We start from the raw sequence: 26,127 nt of genomic DNA, 5'->3' as shown, positions 1-26,127 counted from the left end.
AAAGTAGCATTATCTCCAAAGAACATCGCATTCTTGTTCTGCTGGCTTTCAGCATAAAACCAAACAAAAATAAGTATCAGTTTTCCATTTTAAGCGATGTTAAGCTCATACATCTGAATAAAGATTTATATGGTTTACATTTCTCTTCCTAAATTTCATCTTAATATTTCTTTTTTTTTGCACATTGATAGACACAAGTTGCTGGTTTTGGCCGAGTAACTAATCACAGAAGGCCTACCAGAAAACTCTTAGTTGAGAAATTATCCAGCTAACATTTAAACACTGCAACAGAACTACCTATAAACTGGCAGGTACCGTCTAGCCTACTGCCTGGCCCATAGATTGCTGTGTCCGAAAGCAAAATGCCAAGCAAGTGCCTAGTATCTGAAGTTACAAGCCAGCTGGGGCCATGCCAGCTACTGGAGGAAGTTAAGAGAGAGAAAGCCAAACATGACCCTGCTGAGATGATCAATGACACAGCTGTAGAAGGAGTCACAGTTGTATGCAGATCACAGTACTGTAAAGTATAGTTAAGGATTAAATGTGATTTCTTTGGGGAAATACTGGCATCCTTAAAATAGGGCAACTAAATTTCATCCCAGAATGTGAGAGATCCTGTACTGAGCAGCTTCTGCATACAATACACAGCTTAGGACATTGTACAGTGGTAGAAATAGTCTTGTCCTATATGAATAAAACCCCAAAACAGGAGAGTTGATTGTCTAGAATGTGCTTTACGAAATAAACAGCTTTTTAGTTGTACACAACTTGTTGATTAGTGACAGGACCTGAAATATGTCAAAGAATGTCTAACACAGGAATTGCCCTGTATTCTAATATCGAGTCCTCTGGTCCCAGCAACATCCAGAGGCCAGGGAGTGGGAGGGGAATGGGAAAACAATATTACAGTCCAGCAACAAAAAGCTCATCAAAAAAGTAATAAAAATCCTCCCACAATAGCCCACTGCTTTTTAAAGTATGTTAAAAAGATGATCTCTACTTTTCTGAAGTTTTCTATAATATCTGCACACATACACACTCATTTTAAACAATATAACCCTTACCTTCTAAAATCAGCAACTAGTTTCACATCTGCTATGACGAGCTTGTGTTCAATAATCATGTGCTTCAGGAGCTGGTTTTGTTCCGCTAAGAGATAGCATTCTTTGCAGAAAATACAAGGCACATAGGGAGAACTTTCTACAGCAGCAACACCACCTGGACTTTCTGGCAAAGACAGAGACTCCAAAATACACTCTGTATCTAAAATAAATAAAAAGAACTATTAATTTTGGCTAAGTGAATAAATCTACATCACTTGGAGTGCTTTTAGGCAGTATATGTAAAACCTCTTTTGTTGGGTCCTAGTTTTGTTGCATGGATCACTCCAGCAGCAAGGTGCTCGGAAGCCAGCTGACTGCATTATTTCCAGGAAGGACGGTGGGAGGATAGCACAGGACAGTTCTCAAGTATCTGCTCCAGCTGAAACTCCCAGCTGACACCAAGTCAAACAGACCCAAGTGATCTGCTTATTACTAAAGGAAGTTTTATGACGAGAAACCTACTTTTCTTCCTCTCACTACCTAGTCTACCTGCTGATATGAATGAAGCTACTCTCTTTGCCACATTCCTTATACTGTCAGGAAGGCTTTAGACTGTATAGCACAAACTGTTTTGTATGTTGATATCTCCTAATTACACATTTATTTATTGCACAATACTTCTATCATTTTCTGATTGACTCTTGAAGGTCTGTATGCATTTGTCTTGCCTTTTGTTTCCCACTGGCATCTCACTGACCGTTCTGTGACAAAGGAGAAGACTATTCTTGATAAAGATTATTGCCACATGGAAGCTTATGCCCACTGAAACACTTCCTAACTCTACAGATGTTGAGGAGGGGCCAGCCATGCCTCATGTGGAAAGGTCAATGGCCTGTGTTTGCACAATACTGCACCAGACACAGGTTGCTCAAATGACAGCACACAGAGGTCAGTCATCGGCTTATGTTCTCCAGGTTCGCTGCTGTTTGTAGTTCAACGAGTGGGTGGATTGCACAGTACTGCAGCAGTATTGCAAACAAGCAGACGGACCCAGGGGACGTGTGTGTCCCCTGTCCCCCTTCCCCCATATAAACAATAGCAGTGTAGTGTCATAAGCTTCTCCACTGGTAAAAATTAGTGTAATTCATTAAGAAACACTGTGTCACCAACAGATTTCAACAGCTGGCCCCATTAGCCTAACCAAATTCTGGTTGTCCAGAAATAAACCATGGTGTTCGTTTTCCAAACAAATCACATCTCAGTCTTTGGTAAGGGTTTATCTTGGAAGCAAATGCCAATTTCAATATATATCTTCGATTTTAGCTACATCAATTTGGGATAGCAAAAGGAGAGTAAAAGCAAACACAAAAAGCTCCCCAATCGTTCCCACACTCTGAAGGAACTATTGGGGAGTTCTTGAGGATGAAAACTGAAAAGCAAACATCATGAGTTTCCTTGACTCTTGTGATATGAAGTTAACTTGTGCAGCAGCAGAATAAACTCTATGTCTCTGGATTCCTGCAGCGACACAAACACCTCTGTAAAAAAACCAGAAATTTCACAGAATCATGGAAGGGCCAAGGTTGGAAGGGACCTCTGGAGGTCATCTGGTCCAACCTCCCACCTCAGGCAGGGCCACCCTGGGCTGGTTGCCAAGGTCCGTGTCCAGACGGCTCTTGGGTATCTCCAGGGATGGAGACTCCACAGCCTCCGTGGGCAACCTGCACCAGTTCTCGGTCATCCTCACAGTGAAAAAGCAGTTCCTGATGTTCAGAGGGAACCCCCTGGGTTTCAGTTTCTGAAGACACCTAAAGAATTAAGAAAAAGGCCTTCTCCCAGGTCTATTATTTTGTTATGCAGCAATTTTAAAACAGGTACAGTTAAATAAGCTTTATTAACAATATTTACCAGGTAGAAAAATCAATGTATGACAACTTTCACCCTACAAAATTCACATATATGTATTATATGTTGGCAAGCACACTAAATCTGATACTCTAGTAACTTGTCCACATGGAAAATCTGAAAAATAATTTTAAAAATCAGAGCCATTTAGCTTTTTTTCCTAGGAAAATAAGCTAATGGAGCAGTGCTCTCACCTGCCCCGAGACTTTGAAATAACCAAAGAAGGGCTGGAGTTTCAAAGATGGACCTGGGAAGCTCTTAAAAGTTCTGTGACAACTTTCTGTTCAGGTAAAGGAAGAGGCCTGGAGAGGGGAATGAGACTCTGCCATCCATCGCACATGCTGTTCAGCATGTAGTGCACCAGAAAATGTGCTGATGGCTGCCTGATGAGGGTGCTCCAGGGGACTGAGGGTAAGCTGGAGCTACTGGGAGCCACAGGTGGGAAAGGGTACAAAACCGTAGGAAATACGGCTTCATCAGTTCCATGCTGCTCCTGAAACAACATTATCTGCCCTGTACAACTGTTGAAGCTTCTACTTATGATATTTGAAAAATAAAACTTCCTGGAAAGGCAGTGACTTGGCTGAAGACTGATGGTCAGGTTACACTGAAGTCAGTTTATCCCATAAAACTAAGCAGTGTGGAGAGATGGCAGCACACTGAGCATGGCATTACCTGGAGCAATACAACTGCTTTTGACAATCTAACATTTTTCCTCCCATAATTTTACCTGCACTTCAGCCCATTCCCTTCCCCCAGACATTTCTTTATTCAACTGGCATTGTATAAATTGTTCCATTTTTTCCAATTTTAAGAACAGCAGCTGCTACACTAAGTGCTAGCGCAATCCTCATGAAAGGGTCAGCTCTCCCAAGCAAAACTGATGTTATGTGCAAGAGTCTAGGTTTGAGCATTCTTACAGTCAGTATTAGTTTGTAGCCTGAAGAATCATTAAAACATGTTTACTGAGAAAAGTCGAGCAACTTAATTTCCTTTGCAATTGCTGACTCTCACTGATGCCAAGAGAACTAAGAAGATACTCTGTCAGCCAGTTCAGCTGTGCCCAGTAAGCAGCTACACTGCTTTTTGTTCATTTTTGGTTTAGGTCTCTTGCAATGACCTATTTAAACATTTAGAAGTCCAAATAAACAAGTGCCTATCTGCCTCAACAAACCAACTTTCAAAAGGTAGGTGTGTACGGCAGGAACCGCTACTCAACACAGACAAGGAGCCAATACAGTTATTTAGCATGAGTACATGGGAACAGCAATTTTTTGGTCTGGAAGAACAGAGCTGTTAATCTTTAATTGTAGTAGTGAGTTGCTGAAAGGAATAAACTGGGGTGAAGATTTTTTTGCTGCTCAAAGAGAGAAGCTAAGACTAAAAGAGAATAACTTAAATATAGACTACTGGACCAGTGTGGCAACTGCAGAAGCTTATGCAATTTATTTCAAAGGCACTGAAAGGAGGAGGTGAGGGAAAAAAGAATCCATGAAAATATCTTTGTACTCATCTGATCCAAAAACACTGAACGAGACAATAAATGCACAGAGCTGAACAAACATGCACAGCCTTTAGCGTAGCACTTAATGGACTAACACATAACACAAACACCAAAATAGTACAAATAAAGCTAAGCATATTATTGCAATCTCTGCAAAAGCAGCTAATTTTGATTCTATATTTGGAGCAGAGTGGCCACAGGTACTGAAGAAAAGCTGTTAACTAAAGCACAGCTAAGGGCTAACAGGGAAATAAAAACACTCAGATTCAGTTCTTGGACTCCACCAGGCCTCCCACATGCAGAGACACTTGAAAATAAGGGAAAAGTAGCGAGCTTTTCTCTTAAAATCTACTGCCACAAGAATGACTTCACAGGGTCAGATCAAACATCCCTCTAATGCAAGTGCCCTGGCTGACAATGGCGAGAAGCAATTACCTAGGGAAGTGTATAAAAATAGGGCAAAATCACACAAATAGCATAGTCTTCCAGAAATCTGAGGGTGAAGAGTTTAAGCAATGGGCTATATGAGTACCTCAACTTTAACAGCATTTTCTAGCTTTTTTTTTTTTCTCCATGGATTTGTTTCTGCACTGTTTGAAATTGTTGGTCTTTCAACACCTACAAAAATCTGCAGCAACATTTCATGTTCTCCAAACCATCCTTCAATCCTTGTTGTCCTTGTTCAGCTCTTGGCTAGTTTTACTCTGCCCTTCTTCATGTGCTGGGGTGAGGGGTGGCTTGAAAATGCCCAAGAGTGGAAGAAAATGGATTTCTAAATCAGCACAGTTTTTCCTCAATCTCTTCTCTATTTCTTTTTTGTTCCTAGCATTTTGCTTGCTTTTAGGATCATTGAATTAACCACTGAATCATCTTCAGTGATTTCAAAGTCTCAGAGAAGCTGTGAATCAGGTGTTAATGTACAAGACAGTGGACATATTCTTCGTGTTCACTCCCATGTGTGCTACCCTGCATTTGTTAACATGGAATAGCACATTTTTGTCCAGTTCACTCAAATACCATGAGATTCTTCTGCAATGCTTCAGCTAGCTCTCCTGCTTACTACTTGGGAAAACCCATGTGTATTAACAGCATAATTTATCACCTAACCCCCTTCCTATTTGTGTCAGTGGTGAACAGCACAGGACCCAGCTCCCTGTGAGAACAGAGCCCTATAAAACCCATCCATTAAGTTTCTGCCAAATCATACTGTCACCACTGAGTTTTCCTCCTCTGCCTAATGGAAAACCAGCATGACTGTTACGCAAACAGATACACCAAAGGCTTCACAGAATGCCCACCAAACTCAGGAACTAAGAAAATCCCTCTCTCATTCACAGAATTGACAGTTGACACCATGTTGTTCAACCTTTAACAGCACAGATAAAATTGTGGTCTTTTACAGCTAATTCAGAGCTAAAAAAAGTACATTAGTAGAAAGAAGAGACTAGAGAAAGAATATATTATTTGAAAAGAAAGACTAAGAAGTATACCTAGTTCATTCAGTAAAATGAGTACTTTGAAAACATTTGACAATGAAATGGTATAGAAAATTATTTGGATTACACAAATTACTTTCAAAACTAGAATAAGCACTATTTATTGTTATAAGCACCCATAGGATACCTAGGGTAATGGAATCCTGATCCCTGCACAGGAACTCTATACACCATTACAACAGTGATAAAAGAAAATGAAAAAAAAAAAAAAAAGCTGCCTGTTATAGAAATTATATGGATTTATTTTATTTTAAGTGTTGTTATAATATAGACTAGTTAATCTTCACAGCTAATGAAGCAACAGGCTCAAAACAGATTAATTTTCCTTACTGGAACATTTTTAGTTTCAAATACAATTGTTCTCAACTCTAAACTAATGTTAGTTTGCACATTAAGTAAATGTTACACCCACACAGTTATAATACAGACTATAGCAGTACAGGCAATGTACTCTACCTGCACAATCACACATGCAATTATCACAAAGCACTATGCCGTGTAATTTTATGGCCAATACAATAGATGTGAGTATTGGAAAGAAAAGGAAGGAAAGATTCGGCGTTTAAAGGCGAGTAGTGAAAGGCAAAGTTCTCAGAGGGGGTTTAGCCAGCATAACAGCTTGCTGCCGCCAAGAGGTGAAGGGATGCCTTGTTATCCTGTCTGTCTTCACCTTATCCTACCACTCCTAACCCTCTACTATTGCTCTTCTGCTTGCGCTGGCTCCTAGGCTTGCCAAGCCCTTTGATGAGTTGATTCAAGTCTTTAACCAGACAGAACTACTCACTTCTTTCTTTTTTGCTCAATGATGTTGAAAATGCTCGCAGAACAGTCCGCCAAGTGCAAGAGCAAGCTAAGGAGTGCATGGCAAGAAGCAGCAAGATGAAACAGGACCTTCCTCTTCTCATCTCAGCTCCCTCCTCTCTTCTCACCCTAACAGCCTCAGCTGTTTCATGTAATTTTACCATAAGCTAGCCTTATAAAGTGTGCAAGGTTCCTTCAAAAGCATTACAGACAAAGGAAAAGAAAACACTAAGATTTTATCACTGTGCTTCCTAACAAGGACATCCAGCACTGGCTTCAGTTCGCAAAACCTACTGTTGTCAGCGTAGGCATACGTAACGCACTAAACGCGGTAAGAGCTGCTGTGCTCAGTTCTTCTTGGTTGCACATCTGAACTATGTGCTCTGACTAGACTGGGGACAAGTTGAACACTGCTGCGTAAATTACATTCTCTAACTGGAAAGTGGAGGTACTGGGGTTCAGATCAAGGCAATAACTTCGCTGTTACAACCCCTAACTCGCACGGCTTGACCCCGGGGTGCAACCCGCGGCCGTGACTCGAGCCCGGAGCTCCGGGAGAGGCAGACCTCTGCAGCAGGCAACCAGCAAGCTGAGGGGAGAACTCCCTAAATTCATCTGCAGGGAATGCTGAGGAGAGGGGCGCTCACATCCTCCTGTTTGAAGCTTTGCCACCAGGTAAAAAGGAATGAGAGTCACAAGACCAGAAGGAAAGGAGATAATGTAAGTCCGAAGACAAGGGTTTGTAACTAGGGAAGAAGAAATCTAACTCATTTTAAAAAGATTAAGCATTTTACTATCAGACGAAGAATACTCTGAAAATTCAAGACTGTACGTAGCCTGAGAAATGAAGTGATGGAAAGAGGAATTCATTACAAATTGGTTTAAGACACATATTTACAGGTTTCATGTCATTTCTTGCAGTTTATGGCACAACAACAAGGCTTTAGGTTGAAGAGTGTATTATGTAAATATAGACATGCAGAGTATATATTTATAAGCCCGCTGTTGGTAACACAAGGATAATGAAACAAAATAAGAACATCTGCTGGAATGTTAAGTGTCTTTCTAATTAAATCCAGTAGTTGAATGAATCAATTCATTACCAACAAGTCTGGTTTATTATCTCATTAATACAGCTGGTTAATATTATGAGGAGATTAGCACAAGAACTTGAAATGATCCTAAAACAAAAATGAACACAACAGAGATGTACAGGCAAATAAAGGAGGCCAAACAATGAGTAAAAGGCTGAGGTTTTTAGACATGTAAAGAACAAAGGGGAGAAAGAATGACAGGAAAACAAAAGACACCTAGCAAACCTGGCACTCCACACTAACAGCATAACAGATGCTGACTAGAAAACAGAAAGGCTGAGCACCCTCCCCCAAGCTCACACTGATTGCATGGCTAAACCATTTAGTTATCAAAATGACCAAAGCCCCAGATATGGTACATTAGGGAACCAAGCCAGACTCCTATAGGTAATTCTGCACAAAACAGTGCTGCATTTAAAACTTGTCCAGAAATGAGTCGTTTTAAAGCTCTGTCTACTGTTCAAGTTTTTTTGAGCTATAATGAAGAAGAGTACAGAGAAGCACCAGCTTGACACTTGAAATACACACATGACCGCTTCCCTGTTTTGCAGCCCTGGCACTGCAGCATTTATTTGTTGGCACAGCAGCATTCCCTAATTTGTGGTCATATTCTTGGAAGGGATTTTATACTGATTACAGGATTTTTCCTTTGTTTTCTGAAGTATAAAAGATGGATGACTAATGACTTGCCAAATAAACAGTACTCAAAACCAAAACTCAGAATAATGGAAATAAAACACCCTGTCATCATCCTCATCAATACTACATGCAAATATGTTCCTTAGTGAAAGGAGAATCGAAGTACATAACCATTTCCTACCTCTATATATTAAAGCGCTCAAGTACTTCTATTAAGTTGAATTGAGTCTGAGTTCATGAGGAATTATTTAGCTATTACTTCTGCTTGTTAACACACTATGAATGACACTTAGTTAAAATGTCCATGTGCTCTAGGAGACAACACACCCTGTAGCTTCCGCCAAGATCAGTCAGTCCCAGCCCTGCCTGGTTTTTCATTGAATGCAAATGAGCACTTCAAAAGAGTACTTAATCCTGCAGCTAAACCTTGTCAGTTTTACAGAAACCATACATATTCTGTAGCATCCACTGTCTGGAAATATGAGAATTTTACTCCAGTCAAATGACAGCTTTAAGAAAAGCTGTGAGTTACCAGATCCTAGTATCTTAGGACAGAATTTCTATAGAGCAGGTGTCTGCTGGGAGCTGGAACTAACAGAAATACAACTGTGCTTAATAGCCATATTTAACAGGGCTGCTCTGTCGGGGAGCTTAGGATGTTGCAGTTTCATTAGCATTAACAAGTGTTGCTATGGGTACCGGAGCACAGGCATCAGAATACAAGTGAATAGAAGGAGTGGGAAAGTGATTAATGAAAATGTGAAGTGTTGGAATTTTAATAAAACAAAACCAATGTGCTTGCCAATAAGATAATGTTCAAACAATAGACTACACCATTGCCCAGTTCACCAGCAGATATATGCCACTGCTTGTCATCTTTCTGCTTGAGCCCAGACAAACCCCTACATCAATAAAAATAAAGACCAGAGCAAACCCACTGTTCTCACATTGAGAGGGACACACATGCACACACACACAAATGAAAGTGACCCTAATAAGTATTCATAACAGTATTTAAGTGCTGATGTTAATATGCAATTTATAAATATTTAACACACTACAGACAAGTTCTGTGCAAGCTCAGAGCCACATAATACCTCATTCCTGGGTAAATGGCATGGACTTATATTGGTGTAACTAAACGCAGGGTTTGATACCTTGGTCACAAAGACAAAGCAATATTTATCTACTTCAGAATTAAATTTTGAATAATATTATTACACTCTTACAGCTACTCTGATTTCTTACGACTGTTGATAAGCAAAATTAGAACCATTTCTGTTTACAGAACACCTAAAGGGTGAAATGGTAGTATTGCAGAAACATCTGCATCATACTCAAAATACAAAGCCAATTCCCAGTCTTAGCCAAACTAGGGAAACATGTCTTACACTAATTACTAAATGAATATATGTTTACCCATTTTTTCCCCACCTTCCCTGTCCAAAAGTTGGAATTAAAAATGCACAGCAACAGTAATTTCCACAAGTGACAACCCATGTGATGATTAATAGCAGAACTTCTGCTTTGCTGTTTCATTAAACAGTGAAGGCGGTAGTTTGGACCCTACTTACAGCAGGTATTTCCCTGATTTTAGCAACATCTTCAAAATATCTTCCAAGTCCTAACACACCCACTCTCATCCACTTTTGCCAGTCAATAAATTCTTACCAATTCCTTTGGAGGTGCCTTAGGATTTACTTGTGTTGCTTCCAACAGCTACAGGTGCTGCTCTGGGCCTGCAGGACAGATCGTGCCTATTCCGTATGAGCTGCAGTGCGACCGATACGCAGTTTTTCATTACTCCCATGGCCAAAACACGTTCTCTAGTTTCAGCACACCAGTCTGGTCTTCCACACGTGTGACTATAGCTTCCTTTCTAACCCCACTCTGCCTGCTCCTCCAGGATGCCCTTACCAGAGTCTTCCTCCTCTGAACACCTTCAGCACTCAAATCTCCTCATGGGTGTGACAGGAACCAGGAAACCAAGTTCAGTTTAATTACTTTATGCAATTTTCCATAAACCTGAATTCTTATTTTGTACTACCCCTCCCTCCGTTCCCTGCCCACTACCCAAAACCCCCACGCATGTGAGTTACACCACCAGCCATCAGTCTCCCTTCATGCCCCAGCTCTCTCTTTCCAAGAACACTTGTTTATCTTTACCTTTGTCATACGATCTCCCCAAAGCTGTTCCTCTCCTGAATTTTGGCTTTGGATGCAGTTTTCCTTACAATCTCTGTGGTTAGTTGTACAAATATTTGTTTGTGCAAACTTTTTACTTACATGAACAATCTTATTCAGTTCAGTGGGCTATTTGAGTTGCTATTCGAGTTGCTATTCACCTCAACGTATTTGCAAGATGAAAAATGTAGATCATAAATACATGGAGGCAGTCTTAAAGAACATCTATAAAGAACTACATCTGTCTGCACTTTTTTTTTTTTTAATAGAAAAGCAATAAAGCAAATCAAGATGACTCTGAAGTGGTACTCAATACTCAGTGGTCTTTCCTGACATTTTCTCAGTACTTAAATGTTAAATTTTACAAATTGATATTTATGAATCACTTAGGCTTGTATGAATTATTATACTGATCTCCAGAATAATAGGACACTTCAACAAAAAAGATACTTTGATATTTTTGAAGTAAACAATACTGACCTTTTCTTGTTTAGTGTGATCACAAGACATGGCAGAGATGGAGAGCTGAGATTCACGTTATGTACTAAAATCAGGGATTAAGAAGCAGTGATTAAACCCTACCCTATTATCTGGAAAGATTAACAAGGTAATTATGTAGCCTGAAACTCAGAATGTTTAGTTACAAATAAGAGGAAGAAAATATCCAACACAAGAATTTGAAATGGAAGGACAAAAGTGATGATTTAGGCTCTTCTTCTGTACTTACTACCCAAATCTAATTAATAAAAATTAGTAGCTTTTTTCTGCTTAACCTGTTATTTAATACAAAGGCATAGCAAAGGCATTCATAAGCCAAGCTGATCAAGACTGTAATTTTAATACTTTTAAAAGTACGCACTGGAAGGTGTCACAAGCAAGGATGTGTATGCGAATTTAGTACTTGTGTATGTTACCACTGTTCTGCTGACTCCTCTGCAAACATTAGCAAGCTGCAAATAGGCATGTCTTAGTTTCCATTTACTGTGATTGTGACCTTAGCTCTTCCACAAAGAAGGGGTCTTAACGGTGTGTTTAATAAGGAGAGTAATACTTCTTCATTGCTACAATTTACCTTTGCGGTGCCTTTAACAACTGCTGTAGTAAGCCTAGTATCTTTTATGCCAGCATTGCTATGTAAAATGTGTTAATTAGTTTACTCTTTACTTCTTGTTATCATTATTTAGTAGAGATCAATAATTCTTTATTACAAGGATTTTCCTTAACTTTTCTCTTGTCACCTGTCCTTTTCCTCTAACATGATTAAATTCCCAAGCACGTTTATCCTCTTGATGTTAAAAGGATTGCCTAGCGGTCTTTTTAAATGATTGGTTTACATTCTGTAGCTAAAGGAAAGGCTGTGTGATTTTCCTTTAAAAACCCTAAAGCCTGCTCTAGCCATTCCTGTGAGACAACTCCATGTCATTATTACAGGAATTTTTACCATGCTCCTGACTAAAATGTTTGCATCACAGGGTTTATAACTCTTTTCCACTGGTAGGTATTACTTGAAAAAGGCAACCATTTGAGAAAAACAACTAAAAATAGTGTGAAATATTAATTTTCAATGTCAATTTATTTTTTTTCAGACTCATATAAATTAGAACTAACCTCAAAGTGCATCCTGAGAAGTCCCATTTCTGGGATCCTGATGTCTGTGGGTTTCATACCTACAGAACAGGTTGAAATCTCTCTCAGGTATTCTGACTGAGCTTCCCAATACTCAGAAAGCCTTCAAGGCTGAATTGTTTAACTGAATTTTGTACTTAATGAAAAATCAGTACAGGGAAGGGGCCCTGTGGTGTTAGAAGCTCTGTGGTCTGTTGCTGCTTTCTCAGTGAACTGGAGCTTTTCCAAATGGATAGTAGCAAAATAAGTTGTTTCTACTTTTAGAATCAAGCCTCCATAAATTGGTATTCAAACTGGAAAAAACAATGGCTGAAAAGGAAAGTTCATTATAGTGTGCAGTGATGTGGATCAACATATTTCAGCCTAATTGATATCTTAGCTCAGGAAGACAAAGCTTTGACTGTATTTCAAATAATCCAGTATTTATATTCTTTATAAATAAATTTTTGAAAATTAATTTCAGAGGAAAGCATTTTCAAGTCAGAGCTCAAATACTCACATCTTACAGATCAAAGGGACATCTCACAGCAGGCTATGTCGAATTTCTATGAGCATATTCTGACTTTGTACCAGTTTGAAGTAAGTATTTTTGTGATACTAGACTTATTTCTCTTGTCCTTCACACATTCATTAAACATATGACACAGATCTTGACTTCTTCAGTACGATATACACTTACTAACTGATACTGCTAATGTAGCTTATGGACATGGATGGTAAAATAATTGAAGCTAATTTCCTCTAGAAACAGAATTAGAATGTTAGAATTAGTGATACAAGTTGTTTATGTTTTTCAGGCAACATTTTGCGAACTGTATAAATACACGCAGACTCCTGAACATTAAATTAGTACAGTAATAACACAGGCTGCATGTTTTCATCCCATAGAAGACAAAATGAAATTAAAACCTCAAGCAGGATGTTTTCTGTTACATACCAGCCTTCAGAGAAAAAGCTCTATCTCATTTATTCATGCATTACTGAGTCATAATAAAATTCATTGCTGGCACGCTGGTCAAGACAAATGCTAGGAAAATGCTCCAGTGACAGCACTATCACTTATTACTGCATGCATTCGTTTCATAACCGTTCCTGTTTTCATATTGTGAGTCCTGCGCGCTCCCACCGTGGGACTGCCAGGGCCCACCTGGGGCACACGCTACGACCTTTGGCAGTGGTCCTGCACGGCGGGATGCTGCGCCGTGCCTCCCTGCACGACCCACCAGCCCTGCCTCTCTTCTTGCATCTGACCCATGCAGGGGTCCTGCCGTCCCTGGTCATCCTCCGTCTGCTTTTGCACATTGGCTGGGTTCAGAGAGCAGTTTTGGTGCCCGTGAACCGGATTCATCTGGAGCCTGGATACGTACAAAACGCACCCCAACCGCTACCAGAGACATCTGGGTCTAAACCAAGGGGCACTGCTTCAGAGAGCTTTGAAACACCTACCTGCACATTGAGGAAGTTTGGTGTGGGAAGACTGACTACACGTAATCCAAAGGAAAAACGCCAAACCATGTAATATAGTTGCAGAGACTGCAGCGCTAATTGTCTTTATCTACTGTGCCTTATTATTTGTTCATGTGGATGGAGCCACACCATACCATACCAGCTTGTGAGGTTGAAGCAGATGGCATATCCAGTTATAAAGCTTCTATACCAGAGGGATAAAGAGAAGGCTTTTAACCCGCTACTACCACACAGGGCAAGAAGCAGAAGTAGGTACTCCTTGGGGACGGAGCCACCGATGACAAATGGGAGGATGACATCTCAATGAGCAAGAATCAAACAGAAGCAGCTGGGCCATTTCACACTGGTCACTGTCTGTCAGTCATAAATATCAGAGAAAAATACATGAAAGTGGAAAAAAGACCATTCGGAAGAGATGGTCCAGTGAAAACACGAGGCAAAAAAATCAAAAGGAAAGTTCAAGAAACCCAGTTGAAACATATTACTAAGAACAGACAGGTATCTGTTTGAGAGTTTTGGACCACCGAAGCCACTGACAAAACATTTACTACAATTTCTCATTTACAGGTCTGCTACAGCAAGATACGAGGATAGAGCGGCAAACAAGCAGTGAACATGGAATTACCTGCTGGGAAACCAGACCTTGATATCAATGACCAGACATCAGACTTGCAACTATACTGTTCCCTATAGTGCCAAAACATTAAAAGTTGACAGTTACTGCTGTACACTGATGATCTAAAATCCTTTATAATCAGAGAATAAACTCAAGCAAAACACAATGCCCTTATCATTTACTTCATAATTACAATTTCAGTGCCATAACATGTAGCAGGTTTTGAAAAATCAGTAAAGATGCCAGTTGAGCACTCCTGGCTCCATACCATAATCAAAGTATCAAATACAGGTACTATTTCTGTACAAAGTAGCTTGAGCACTCCACATGTGTACAGCAAAAAAGTGTTACTGCTTATACTATAGGGCATAAATCTACTGCCCTACCAAGTAGGGCAGAGGAGCTCCCTACCATGAAACTGTATTGCATAAATAGCCACATGCATTACATTTGTACTCTTGTTAGTATCTGACATATTCTTACTGAGGAAAACTGCTTGCACACCCCCATATTACCTAACCCTACTGTTTAGCATCTTTCAAAAATTTGTGCATTATATCGCAGCACAGTTTCAGTCTGGTTATGTGGTTTTAATGGTACTGACCAATGTATTATTTAATTCAAGATTAACAGGTCATTGGACACTAGTTTTTTTTCTGCTCAAGTGACTGTAATTAATTACTGATGACTCAAGACAGTAACTCTGCAAAGAACCCACACTTTCACAAATGCATTCCCCTGACTTCAATGAGACACCGGTCAGGACGATGTGCCCAACTCTTCACAAGCACAGACCTGCTTCAAAGTTGCACAAAACTTACCCCATTTTTTACCACCCAGTTCTTCAACGCCATGGTCTTTCCCACATTGTGTAGGGCTTTTATTTATGCAATATTTAAAGCTATTTTGAAAGGTCTACAGAAAGACATTCAAATGCTTTCAGGCTTTTCTCCCGGCTTCAGCCTGCTGGGAGTTCATGGATGAGAATGTGAAGCAGAAGCCTCAGAGAGAGTCTGGGAGCAATTGTAGTTTTAGGATGCAGATGTTCACATGAAGATGCAGAGTTCTAGCAGGGGTTGCAAGACAAGACATGGTGGAAGGAAGCACACAGGGCTAGGAAAAGATATGAAGGCTGTTTGGACAGACAAGAATTTCACCTATACTGAAGTTAAAATACTTAATGCTTGTAATTTCATAATATTTAAGTCATTTTCTTTCTTTCCTACTGTTCACTCTTATCATAACCACATCCTAGTTTAAACCCTGCATCCCTTCATCAAGAAAGCTGGCTGAAGTGTCAGAGGGAGAACTCTATCACCTGTTATATGACAGGCACACCTTGTGGCAGGCATCATTGGCGACAAGGATTTACAGCTTTGGTGCACTTCCAGAAAACCAGTACTGCCCAGTAAAAACAAAACAGCGAACAAGGTGTTTCAATAGGCATAACAACCTATCCTGGCATCTGTGTTACACTTAGAACATTCAAAAAACTTGTAATACCCCCTGTAGTCCACACCTCTACATGTAAATAAAGCATGTCCACATCTATTATTTGTTCAGGTAATGAGAAAGCCTTTTCAGGTAAGAATCAGGTATTTGCTAATACTGAGAGAGTTTAAAGGTCTTCAATCTGTGGACTGATGAATCACCACTCACTGTTGCTCCACCGCAGGTAACAGAAGGCCTGAGCAGAGATTTCAAACAACTTAAAGGCTTTAACATGTAAACGAGTTATCATGTTTAAGCTGTCTACATGCTCACCAGGTAATCTGAAGCAGCTTACTTCTCAATGAGCTCCAGTTAGTATATAGAGCAGCTGATACTTGGTAGTTTGTTCATGTATCAAAGCCTTTACCTGCTACTGAGCAGGCAAGAATTAGCTTAGATTACTGGAATTAAATACAGCTGTATGTCCACTAGTAGGCAGTTAAAGAAATCATATGTAACAAAGACAAACGGCATCCATCGTCGCTTTTAAGCTATGTAAGTTTTCTGAGTTCAGAGAAAAACAAATAGCAAGCCTTTATTGGGTATGTTTGGAGAATATAACGTATCCTATGCCTTGTGCTAACCGGAGTTATGTGTTCAGGCCGAGGTGTGGGGACGTCCCTTTGTCTTCAGATAAAATACAGTGCACATTTGTAACACAATTATTTGTAAAATTACAGAAGGATCACAGGCAGTTCAGATCTGCATTACCAAGCAATAAAATCCATTTCTGATATTATTAATCCATTACTATCCATTTAATGAAATACTTTGTTTCACTTGTTTATTCTATCATCAGTTTTTTAAGAATCGTGCTGTGAAGGCTAAAAACTCTAAAATCTTACTGTAACAGTTACATGAAAGGATTTTGCCTTTTTATTTTTCAAACACAGAAGCACATAAAGTGATTTTACCAATTATAAATTCATAATTTCCAGTCCTCCACAAGATCCATTTGCTTATCAGGTAACTGTTTGAAATTACTATGAGATTGCATTTTTAATTAAAAATCACAACAAAAGCTCTTAAAACATTTTTAAATAACACTGTTTTAGGAGATTCATTCTTGTAATCATATTAAAAGAAATTGTGTTGCACTTACAGAATTAATTAGTGAACCTGTCGTCCAGGTGTAATTCCTAGTTGTTCAGTTCACAATGATTAACCAGTATCAAACCAAAATCCTTTACAGAGCTTATAATGCGTACCGGTAGAAGGAAGCCCTTCTCCCCCTTTCCAAAATCTATGGCACGGTGGAAGCCCCAGGTCTTGAAATCCTCCACTGAACATACAGATTTAAGCCAAGAAACGGATCATTGGTGGTACTCTAGATGCTTGGAAGCGCCCTGTGGGGGAACGACTGAGGATGCAACCACGTGTGTGAACATTTGGAACTGGCTAGGGTTTTAAGTAAGGGTGCCGATCATACAGTAAGGGTACCAACCTCTAAAACCATCAAAGAGCAATGGGCAGATACGGGTGGGCTGGGTGAGCCCATCAGGCTAAGGTCTGAGGAACTCTGATGAACGAACAGACAAGAAGTGGCAGCTGTATGCTCGGGGCAATGGCTGCTCTGTCACCTTGCTGGGGTTTTCACCCACGGCAGGGAGCAGCCAGCAGCTCCCTATTCACAACCCTGCGTGCTGTGGATACTTGAAGAGGAAGAAGGTAACCCACTCACTCGGGGCTGATCTGAATAGGAGGGGTAGTATAAGGATGTGTGGGATGGGAGGGCACCTGGTTCATTACTTTATTTGGTTAAGGACTATTCAGTATAAAAGAAAGAAGAAATAACAAGGGAAGTGGTAGATTACACACAAAAAAACATTGATGAGCAGGTGATAAGAGAGACAGTAAGTTGTCTTTGTTCACTACAGGAACTAATGCCATTAAAGGAACTACTCAGACACAGCCTTGAAAAGGTTCAGCCTGAACTTTGTCACTGATAAGAAAGGGAAAATGTGATTATCATATGTATTATGGTATATTTGAGGGTGTTTGTGGAACTGCATGAAACTTGCTATGGGATATCAGAAGGGGCTTGTGGGATTATGTATATCTTATGGAAAATTTAGAGGCGGGGCCAAAGGTAGAGCAAGGGAAGGATGGGGAGGGGACAAACATCAGAAAATGGAGGCAGGGAGTGGGGGGAATAAAAAGGGCCAGCTGCATTTAAACGGACTTCTTGTCTGATCAAACCCTGCACCTGATCACCACAGTCTTTCCTTTCTTCTTACTAAATCCTTTTCTTAACCATTTTTTGGTGTAATTCACCCTCTGTCCTATGTGTGATACTGCTGCAAGGTCTCAGTGCCAGCAACTGCAGAAGATGCTGCAGGTCTCAAGGTCTGCAGGTCCAGGAACCAGCAACTAGAGGGACCGTGGTGTGTCTATGCTTTGCTAGTGAACTTAACCCTGTATGCACGTGTATGTGTAATATGCTACCAAGGTTCAAACTGGAGTAGCCAGTGAGTAGAAGGAGACCTGTATTTGGAAAGACTCAAGGTCTGAGTCAGTGCTGGTCCAGCCACGGGCAGAGTCGATGCCTGGCAAGGCAGTCCAGACAACAGACTTGGGACACTGCTAATATTTGAGGGATCCATGACTGTGGGGTACATGTGAGACAAGTGTGAGTGTGTGTATCCATTTTGATAGCCAACGCCAAGTCGGATTTGCTGGCAAACAGGAGGAAACCTGCATTCTGGGTAAGAGGGCTCAGGCACAGGTATCACGTGGGTTTAGAGGCCATGGTAACGTTCAAGGGATCCATGAATGTGCGTGTCCTTCTGAATCGGACAGTGAGGGTGTCTACTCAGTGTCTACAGTGTTTTCACTAGTGCACTTCAATCCCAATCAATCTTTGCCACCCCAAATGGGACTCAAAAGTACCACCCTCCTTAACCCTCCACACCTTGAGAACTGGCTTCAGGGCAGGGCACAGCCACATACATTGCTACTGTTGCCACGTCCCTCCCTGCCTGCCTCTCCCAGGGAAAGGGAATAAGAGAATTTTCCCTTTCTGGAAGAGCCATAAGTGGCCAGGGGCCACTGCCAGGAAATCCCTTTAATTGCTCCTTCAGCAGGGCTACCCTGATGCATGCAAGAGCTTTGTCTAAGGTGCCCTGCAGCACTGTACCCTCCAACATAGCTTGGAGTATCAAATGTGAAGGAAGCTGTCACTACAGTGCTATCGTCAGGAGTTACCGATAACTTGGGGACGTAACTTAAGAGTGGAAAAAATGGAAACACTTGTCCACTCCCCTCCTCACTTCCCAGCTTCCAAAACAAAAGTGAAGCAGCAACATGCAGGCCAAATCCCATCTGTGTTTTAGCACATGGGACCCAAGTGCCTCGCTTCCCCCACTCCTGAAAGTTTTTGGGTGGACTTTTAGCTACCAAGCTCAGTAGGCAGGAGAGCTACACAGAAACTTCATCTTTCTGACTCCTAATTTGCTCATGCCTAAGAGCAGAGATTAGGACGCTGCTGAGAGCCAGGTACCTCATGTGGCAGTCATGCTTTGATGCTTTGCCTCACAACCTTTCATGCTGTTGTGACTCCATCAGGCCTAATGAAGTTTAATCCTAAGGAAGAAGGTGCAGGGACTATGATGAGAGATCACATACGCGGAGAGCCAGGAGTGGTATGGTGAAAGGGGATGATACACAGGAATTAGAGGTGGAAAAGCATAACATATTTAAAATTAAAAAAAGAAGTATGGAGAGCAGGGCTGAAAACAGGATCCAGAAGCAGCTTGTGGACGACAGCTGGTGAGATGCACGGCAGCAGGACAGGAGTGGTGGGACCAAAGGAAGGGCTGTGGGCAGCAGTGGCTGGTGGTTTGGAAAGAAAAGGGGCAGGACAAAAGGAGTACCGAAGCTGGGTATGGGAGAAAGCAGGGGCAGGAGAGACCGAATTAATGTTGGAGAGTAACTGGCTAAGGAACTGTCATTAGAGCATCAGAGGGGCCTTCTAGAGGCAGATGACAGCTGAGGAACAGAGGCAACAAGTGACAAATGAAAAGCAGGTTCAAAGCAGATGAGAGGACAGCGTGAAAGGCTGGAGAGCCACGAAGGACAGAAGTGGTTGGTGCAGAAGTGAAGAGACAAGCCAGATCAAGCCCTTTTTTTGCTGATACACAAGCAGACGGGGAAAATCACGAAGAATTTTATGAAGAAAATTAACTGGAAGCTAAAACACCCACCAAAACCTCATGCTGGCAGAGGCTGGAGCAGCAGAGGGGACACCCCGAGGGCACAGCAATGAGACAGCAAGCCCAACTTCTGGCAGCTGAAACTGAACGCAGGGCAGAAAGGGTGATAAGATACACAGGCCCTGGCCTGAGGTTTAGCTAACATGAGAAACTACTGGGGACGACATGAGAAATGGCTGAACATAAATAACAGAGTGAGAAGCTGGAAAAAGTTGCCGAGGCGCGATGAGGAAGGGCTGGATTTCAGGTAATTAAGAGAGGGGTTAAGTAAGAGGTGGCTGGGCTTTGCAAAGGCTTGAGGGGGACGGTGTTGGGACCTTCTGGGGAGTGAAATCTTGCGAGGCACACAAGGCCGAGGTAACTGTATCAGTGATACCGTGTGAGGCTGAGATGGCTCAGGTAAGAGCATCCGAAATACCAGATTCGGTTATGCATCAGGTAGGAAACATCAAGCTGGATCAGCCGGTGAGTAGGAGGAGATCCTCACCTGCAAAGACTGGGTGTCTGAGCCAGTGGCTGGGTAAGGGGCCCAAGGTCCAGGAATGGGTGTTAAACAGACTCAGAGCCCATGCTTATATGCAAGTGGCCTGCAAACATGGAGGTGCTTGTGAATTTAAAGAGGGATGTATCCATCAACCCGGACAGAGAAACCTCTCAGGTCTGACAGTGCATGGGACTGGATTTCAGCAACCAGGAAAGAGGAATCCCTGGATCCCAGAGTCCACTCGGTTGAGCGGCTCTCATAGCATCCTTAACAGAGAGAACTTAAGAGTTGGGCTAAACAAGCAATGCTTATAGTATCAGGAACAAAACAACTTTCACTAAAGTATCCTCTAGGTAGCAATGAAGAAAGGTAGACTCATGCAAGACCAGTCAAACTTCAGTTTTCCACAGTAAACCGAATCCCCTTACAAATGAGACACAAGAGAGAGACGTGGAAGGAATAACATGCTGTGCTCTGGCACGATACACTCCAGCAACATGGTATTAAAAAGCATTTGAGCACATAAAGACCCCAAGGAGGAAACCGTAACTGTCAGACTGCCGATGAAACTATGAAAGACACACTTACAGAAGAAATCTCATTTTAAAATCCATTGACAGATGCTGTAAAGAAATGCCACTATGTAGCATAATTAATGTAGACTGAACAAACTGTACTGTGGACAGTGGTATGTTTATTAAAAGCCACTTGGTGAAGGCTGCTGGAGGGAACTAACTAGAAAGCAACAGTCCTGGATTAGACTATAAAAGCACAGGATTTCCTGTAAATAGGAAACAGCAAGACAGGAAAAAATATGGTATTTAATTTTCCTATACACTGTGTCCAAAGAAGTGACACGCCTTCTCAGATGCACATGCAAGTACAAGTACAAGGTGTTGCTACAGCAAATAGCATTGTAGAAATGAAACCTCTGAAAGAATAAGGATTTTGCTCAGAGACAAGGAAATGACAAATATTAAGGCAAGGTATTTCTTTGCCCACAGACAATGTGATTTATCGTGTAAGATCTGCTTACCCTAAGCGAATGGGTTCTAAAGGAATAATTTTGAAAAGGCTATTTCAGCTATTGGGTAGTCTTGTCTTTGTTCAGGGGAAGAAGAAAGATGGGCTGTGATCTTAATACAAACATGCTGAAGTCAGTCATGGTTAACATGACAGACAGCAGTTAAAAGGCTGTGGCAGAATTTCATAACTCCCAGCCAGCACGTTGGCAGCCTTCTCTCATGGGGAAAGGGATAGCTTGGATGTACGTGGAAGTCTACAGGCTGAGGTGGAAGTTAATTTAGCCTGGCACCTATTATTTTGATTTTCAATAGTGACTTTTACACATTTCGTCACCTAGAGACTCCAAAGGATCTGCCAGAAGATGCAAAGCGAGTTTTGGAGCAAAGACACCGAAAGTTCACTAATCCTTTCAATGAGTGTTTGAGCTCACTAATAGGAAAACAGCACAGGACTCTGAATTCCAATGGAACAAACTTTTTTTTGTAGTGGTGCCAGTGTCTTTACAAGAGTTACCTGGAAAAACCTCGGGGTAACCTCATCACCTCTAGTATACCACAGACCTATACACGGTTTCACACAGAAGATTTGCACAGACAAAAGGGCATGTCCTTTTCAACAGTTAAAACAGCACAGCTTTGCCTCTGGGTGCAGTTACACCAGGGTGGAAGTGCTCTAGGAGGGTCTGGCTTTTCATGTAGGAGACACTCACACCAACACACTGCAACACATAAATAAAGTGAGTCCTGCTTTAACTACTAGCATAAATAAAGTGATATTACTTTTACGAACAGAAGCAGGGTACATACTAGAGAAACAACACAAAGGCCACTTAGAAGATCACTCACTACCAAAGTTTGACAACTAGAAGGATAAACATGGAATAAATGCGCTCTAACTCTTAGGTTTGAAACTGCCTGCTTGCACATGACTTCCTTCCGCTGTGTCCTTCGCACTGTCAGTGACTTAATAATTTAACATAACTTGACAGTAGAGGCTAAAAGCCAAACTGAAGTTAAAAAAAAAAATTATGCCGCTTTCCTCTTTTAAATGTGAAAACATTAAACTCTGTTTTTTTGTTCAGCTCAAACTGAATCATCCCATAAAATTTCTAGTTACCAGTTCAGAGTGATGATTTGATCGGAGAACACATTTTTAACACCAGAAGTACTCGCCCTAGAGACAACCTGTACCTGGCGAGGCCCGCAGAGCAGCGTCGTATGGCCGGAGCTGTCCCCAATTTTCTGCCTGCGCCTTCCCACAGGACCAGGAGATGTAACCCAAGCTCTTGCTCCTGCCTCACAAAGCCTGAGTTTCTCTGACAAGGATCAGTTCAGCCTGAGGATTTCTTGCAGTTTAGCTACGGTGAGCTCTAGCTAAGCTGCTTCTGGAAGGGCATAGACATACAGGCCTCTCAACAAGGATGGAAACCTTGCTGCTCTCGCTGCTTACCCTGCCCGACTTATCCCCCCGACAGCCCACCTGTGCCCCTCGCTGTATGCCGCCTGCTCTTCTCTACCCCTGTGCCTGCGTGCGCTGGCGAGAAGTCCAAAACCCACCCAGACTACCAGCTCCGGCACACCGCCGGCACCAATTCCCTCTCCAGCACCACTCACTCGCTGCTGAAACCTCTCCCTGTCCCCACAGCTTCCTCTGCCAAACGCCGGCCTTCGCGAAGAGAAGGAAAGGCCCCCAGCAGGACCAGCGGGACCGCTTACGTCCCCCGTCACCACCGGCAGGCGAGAACGGGGCTGCCCGGGGGCTCCCCCCCCCGGAATCCCGCTCCGACGGGCGACCGCCGGGGCCCCGACCCTGAGGGGCGACCGCGCCGCGGCCCCGCCAGCTCCCGGCTGTCCCACACCTATCCGCCGCTCCCTTCCCCCAGAGCCCCGCGGCCCCGTCCCACCGCGAGGGAGACGAGGAGGGGAACCGGGGGGCGGTCGGGGGGGGGGGTCCCCGCAGCGCACTCACCTCCCCTCGCCGCCGGCCCGCCGGCCCCGCGGGACGCCGCCATTCCGCCGCCGCGCCGCTCTTCCCGCCCACGGCGTGAGGCGGCCGCCGGGAGCCGAGCTCCGCCCCGGCGGGGAGCGCGGGGCCAGCCGGGGCTCGTAGTCTCTCCCCCGGCCGCGGGCGCCGAGGGGCGCGGCCGCGTTGAGGCACTACGTTCCCCGGCGTGCAGCGGGACGGGGCATATAAGTGGCTGGCGGCGAGCGCGCTTCAGTCAGTCAGTCAGTCAGGGAGGGAGTCGGTCTGCCCGCCCGCCCGCCCGGCGGAACAATGCCTTCGCCGCCGGGGCCGGGCAGCCGCGGCTGAGGCGCGGCGGGAGCAGCCGGGGCAGCGGACGGGCTCGCCGGCCGCTGCCGGCGGGGTGCCGGGCGCACGCACGCCGCGAGCATGTGGATACCCACGGAGCACGAGAAGTACGGCGTGGGTGAGTGAGTGAGAGAAAGAGAGAGAGAGAGAGAGCGGGGCGGTCGTGGGGTGGGGGGGGGGGGCGAGGAGCGGCGCTGCCGGCGGGGAGCGCATCCCGCGGCGGGGCCGGCGTGGGCCGCTGCCGTCTCCCGCGGGAGCTGAGGCGGCGGCCCCGCCCGGGTGAGCGGCCGCGTCGCCCTCCCTGCGCGGCGGGGGTCGGGGGGTCCCGCCGCGGCGGGCAGCGGTCCCTTCCGCAGGGGCGCAACAAAAGGGGCGGCCGGTGGCCCGAGCGGCGGCTCCGGCGGCGCTGCCCCGGGGATGGGGGCCGGTCCCCCGCCTCCGAGGCGGGAGCTCGGCTTCTCCCCGCCGGCGCTGGGTGGAAAGGCTGGTGTTTCGCGGGGAACAAAGCAAAGCCTTCGAAGACGTCGCTGGGAGCGGAGACCCGGCGGGGAGAGGGTCTCCGGCGGCGGCGGGGGCCGGTGGAGGAGCGGGGCGGCGGGCATTGTTCGCGCCTCGGGGGTTTTGTGGCGGCTTCGGGGGAAAGCAGACAAAGTGTCGCTGGTGGGAGTCGCGCCTCCTTGCCTATTTATTCAACTCTGCCCGGTGCAGGGCTCTGGAGCCCGTTGGTTTGACTTGCGAAGTGATCGGGGAGACTCGCTCTGATCTTTTTTTTTTTTTTTTTCCCCCCCCCTTTTTGGCACCACCTCTTGAAACCGCCCGTTACCGGGTGAGCTCCGGTGGCTCGCCCCGGACAATAGCCCCCCCTCTGACAGAGATGCAGCTGAAGCGTTACACAGACCCGCTGGCGTCGTAAGCAGCTTTCGGTGTGTTTGCCGCCGCAGTTGAACGCGGAGTTGTGCGGGTGAGGGGGGAAGGCGGGCGGAGCGCGGAGCCCTCCTTTGTTGTGGTGCTCCTGGCACCGCTCCGCCGAGCACTTAACGCGGGAGGCAGCCCCCAGCCCAGCCGCTCCGTCCCGCTTGGAGTTGAGCCCAGATGTTGCCGTCCTCCGAACGCTGAATTTATAGAGATCGGCGGCGGGATTTATTTCCCGGGCTTCTTTATTGGCCGGGTCACAGCTGGGTTGCAAGATATTGATTAGTTCTGCCACCCGCCTTTCTTTACGGGGATGGGCAGAGGCTTAAAAACCACCCTGGGACTCCCTGGAATGGCATGCTGGATATTAGCAGTCAAGTATTTCAAGCTGCAGCCCTCCTCTCGGTCTATTTGTTAGCGTTTTTTATTTTTATTTTGGAGCACAGCATGCTGTTTCACAACTGAAGCATTTTTTTCCCCTGATTTATGAGCTGAAAATCACTACGGAGCATCTTTTCTAATGCTGAAAACAAGCAGCCAAGTACTGTTCCCCTTATTTGAGTAACTCCCTGGTTGATAAACAATTAAGTGATATCCCTTAAATAAGACTTTCTCTGTTTAGTAAACCTTTTTCAGGTACTTGCACATGGATCACTGTCCAGCTCTTCCTCACTTCCCAGGGCTGGTGTCACTGAAATCTTATGCCTGCCAAAGAGATACAGTTGCTGTTTCTCAATAGTGGGCTTCCTTTGGATCAACCAGAAAATGTAGTTCGCTACAAAGATCCTCTTTATTTGTGTAAATATAAAATAGTCACAGAAAGATGCTTATTCTTATTTAAATTCATTCCATGGTTTTCTGTGATTTGGCTTCCAAAGGCTATTCAAGCTAGTAACAAAAAGCCACTGTTCAGTTCGGGTCCTCTATACCCCTAGGACGGGCATGATATTGTAGTTCATACGACCCTTGCAAAATGTTGAAATACTAACCTGAAGTAATGTAGTTTTTCTCTCGGACTGCGTTTGATGCTGTGTGCTCACTCACCTGCATGATGAGTGCTGTCTGCAAAATCTTCACACCCCGTTATTGTATAAGCTATTGTGCTCTGTAGCAGCGGTAGGGGAGGCAGGAGAAAGAGTTGTATCTCACAGTATAATTCTTTAAACTTCATGTAAAGTGAATTTCATAGATCAAACTTGCCTTTTGCACCACAGACCTGCTTATGTATTTTCTTTTTTTAGTGATGGGATTATTAGGTTTCTAAATATTTTTTTAATACTGATATATTTATCTGTCCTGGTAAAATGGGTGTGTTAAA

At 43.7% G+C, this 26,127-nt stretch overlaps 2 protein-coding genes across 3 annotated transcripts in view; one reads left to right on the top strand and one right to left on the bottom strand.

Annotated features, from left to right (window-relative positions):
* The window catches only part of ZNF277 (zinc finger protein 277), a 53,684-nt gene extending 30,013 nt beyond the window's left edge, over positions 1–23,671 (bottom strand). The window contains exons 1-2 of the mRNA XM_075059191.1: positions 23,556–23,671; positions 1,065–1,263 (exon numbers count right to left, since the gene is read on the bottom strand). Of these exons, the coding sequence (XP_074915292.1) occupies positions 1,065–1,263; positions 23,556–23,598 (242 nt within the window). The 5' untranslated portion in view covers positions 23,599–23,671. The remainder of the gene's footprint in view (positions 1–1,064; positions 1,264–23,555) is intronic.
* Positions 23,672–23,858: 187 nt separating this feature from the next.
* The window catches only part of DOCK4 (dedicator of cytokinesis 4), a 253,773-nt gene continuing 251,504 nt past the window's right edge, over positions 23,859–26,127 (top strand). For both annotated transcript variants that reach the window (XM_075059189.1, XM_075059188.1), the window contains exon 1: positions 23,859–24,015. In XM_075059189.1, coding sequence (XP_074915290.1) covers positions 23,979–24,015 — 37 coding nt within the window. In that variant the 5' untranslated portion in view covers positions 23,859–23,978. The remainder of the gene's footprint in view (positions 24,016–26,127) is intronic.

Source organism: Buteo buteo, chromosome 28 (genome assembly GCF_964188355.1).
Source record: "Buteo buteo chromosome 28, bButBut1.hap1.1, whole genome shotgun sequence".
Taxonomy (NCBI): domain Eukaryota; kingdom Metazoa; phylum Chordata; class Aves; order Accipitriformes; family Accipitridae; genus Buteo; species Buteo buteo.
The sequence above is the reverse complement of the archived record's forward strand: the minus strand, read 5'-3'. Positions and strand labels throughout refer to the sequence as shown.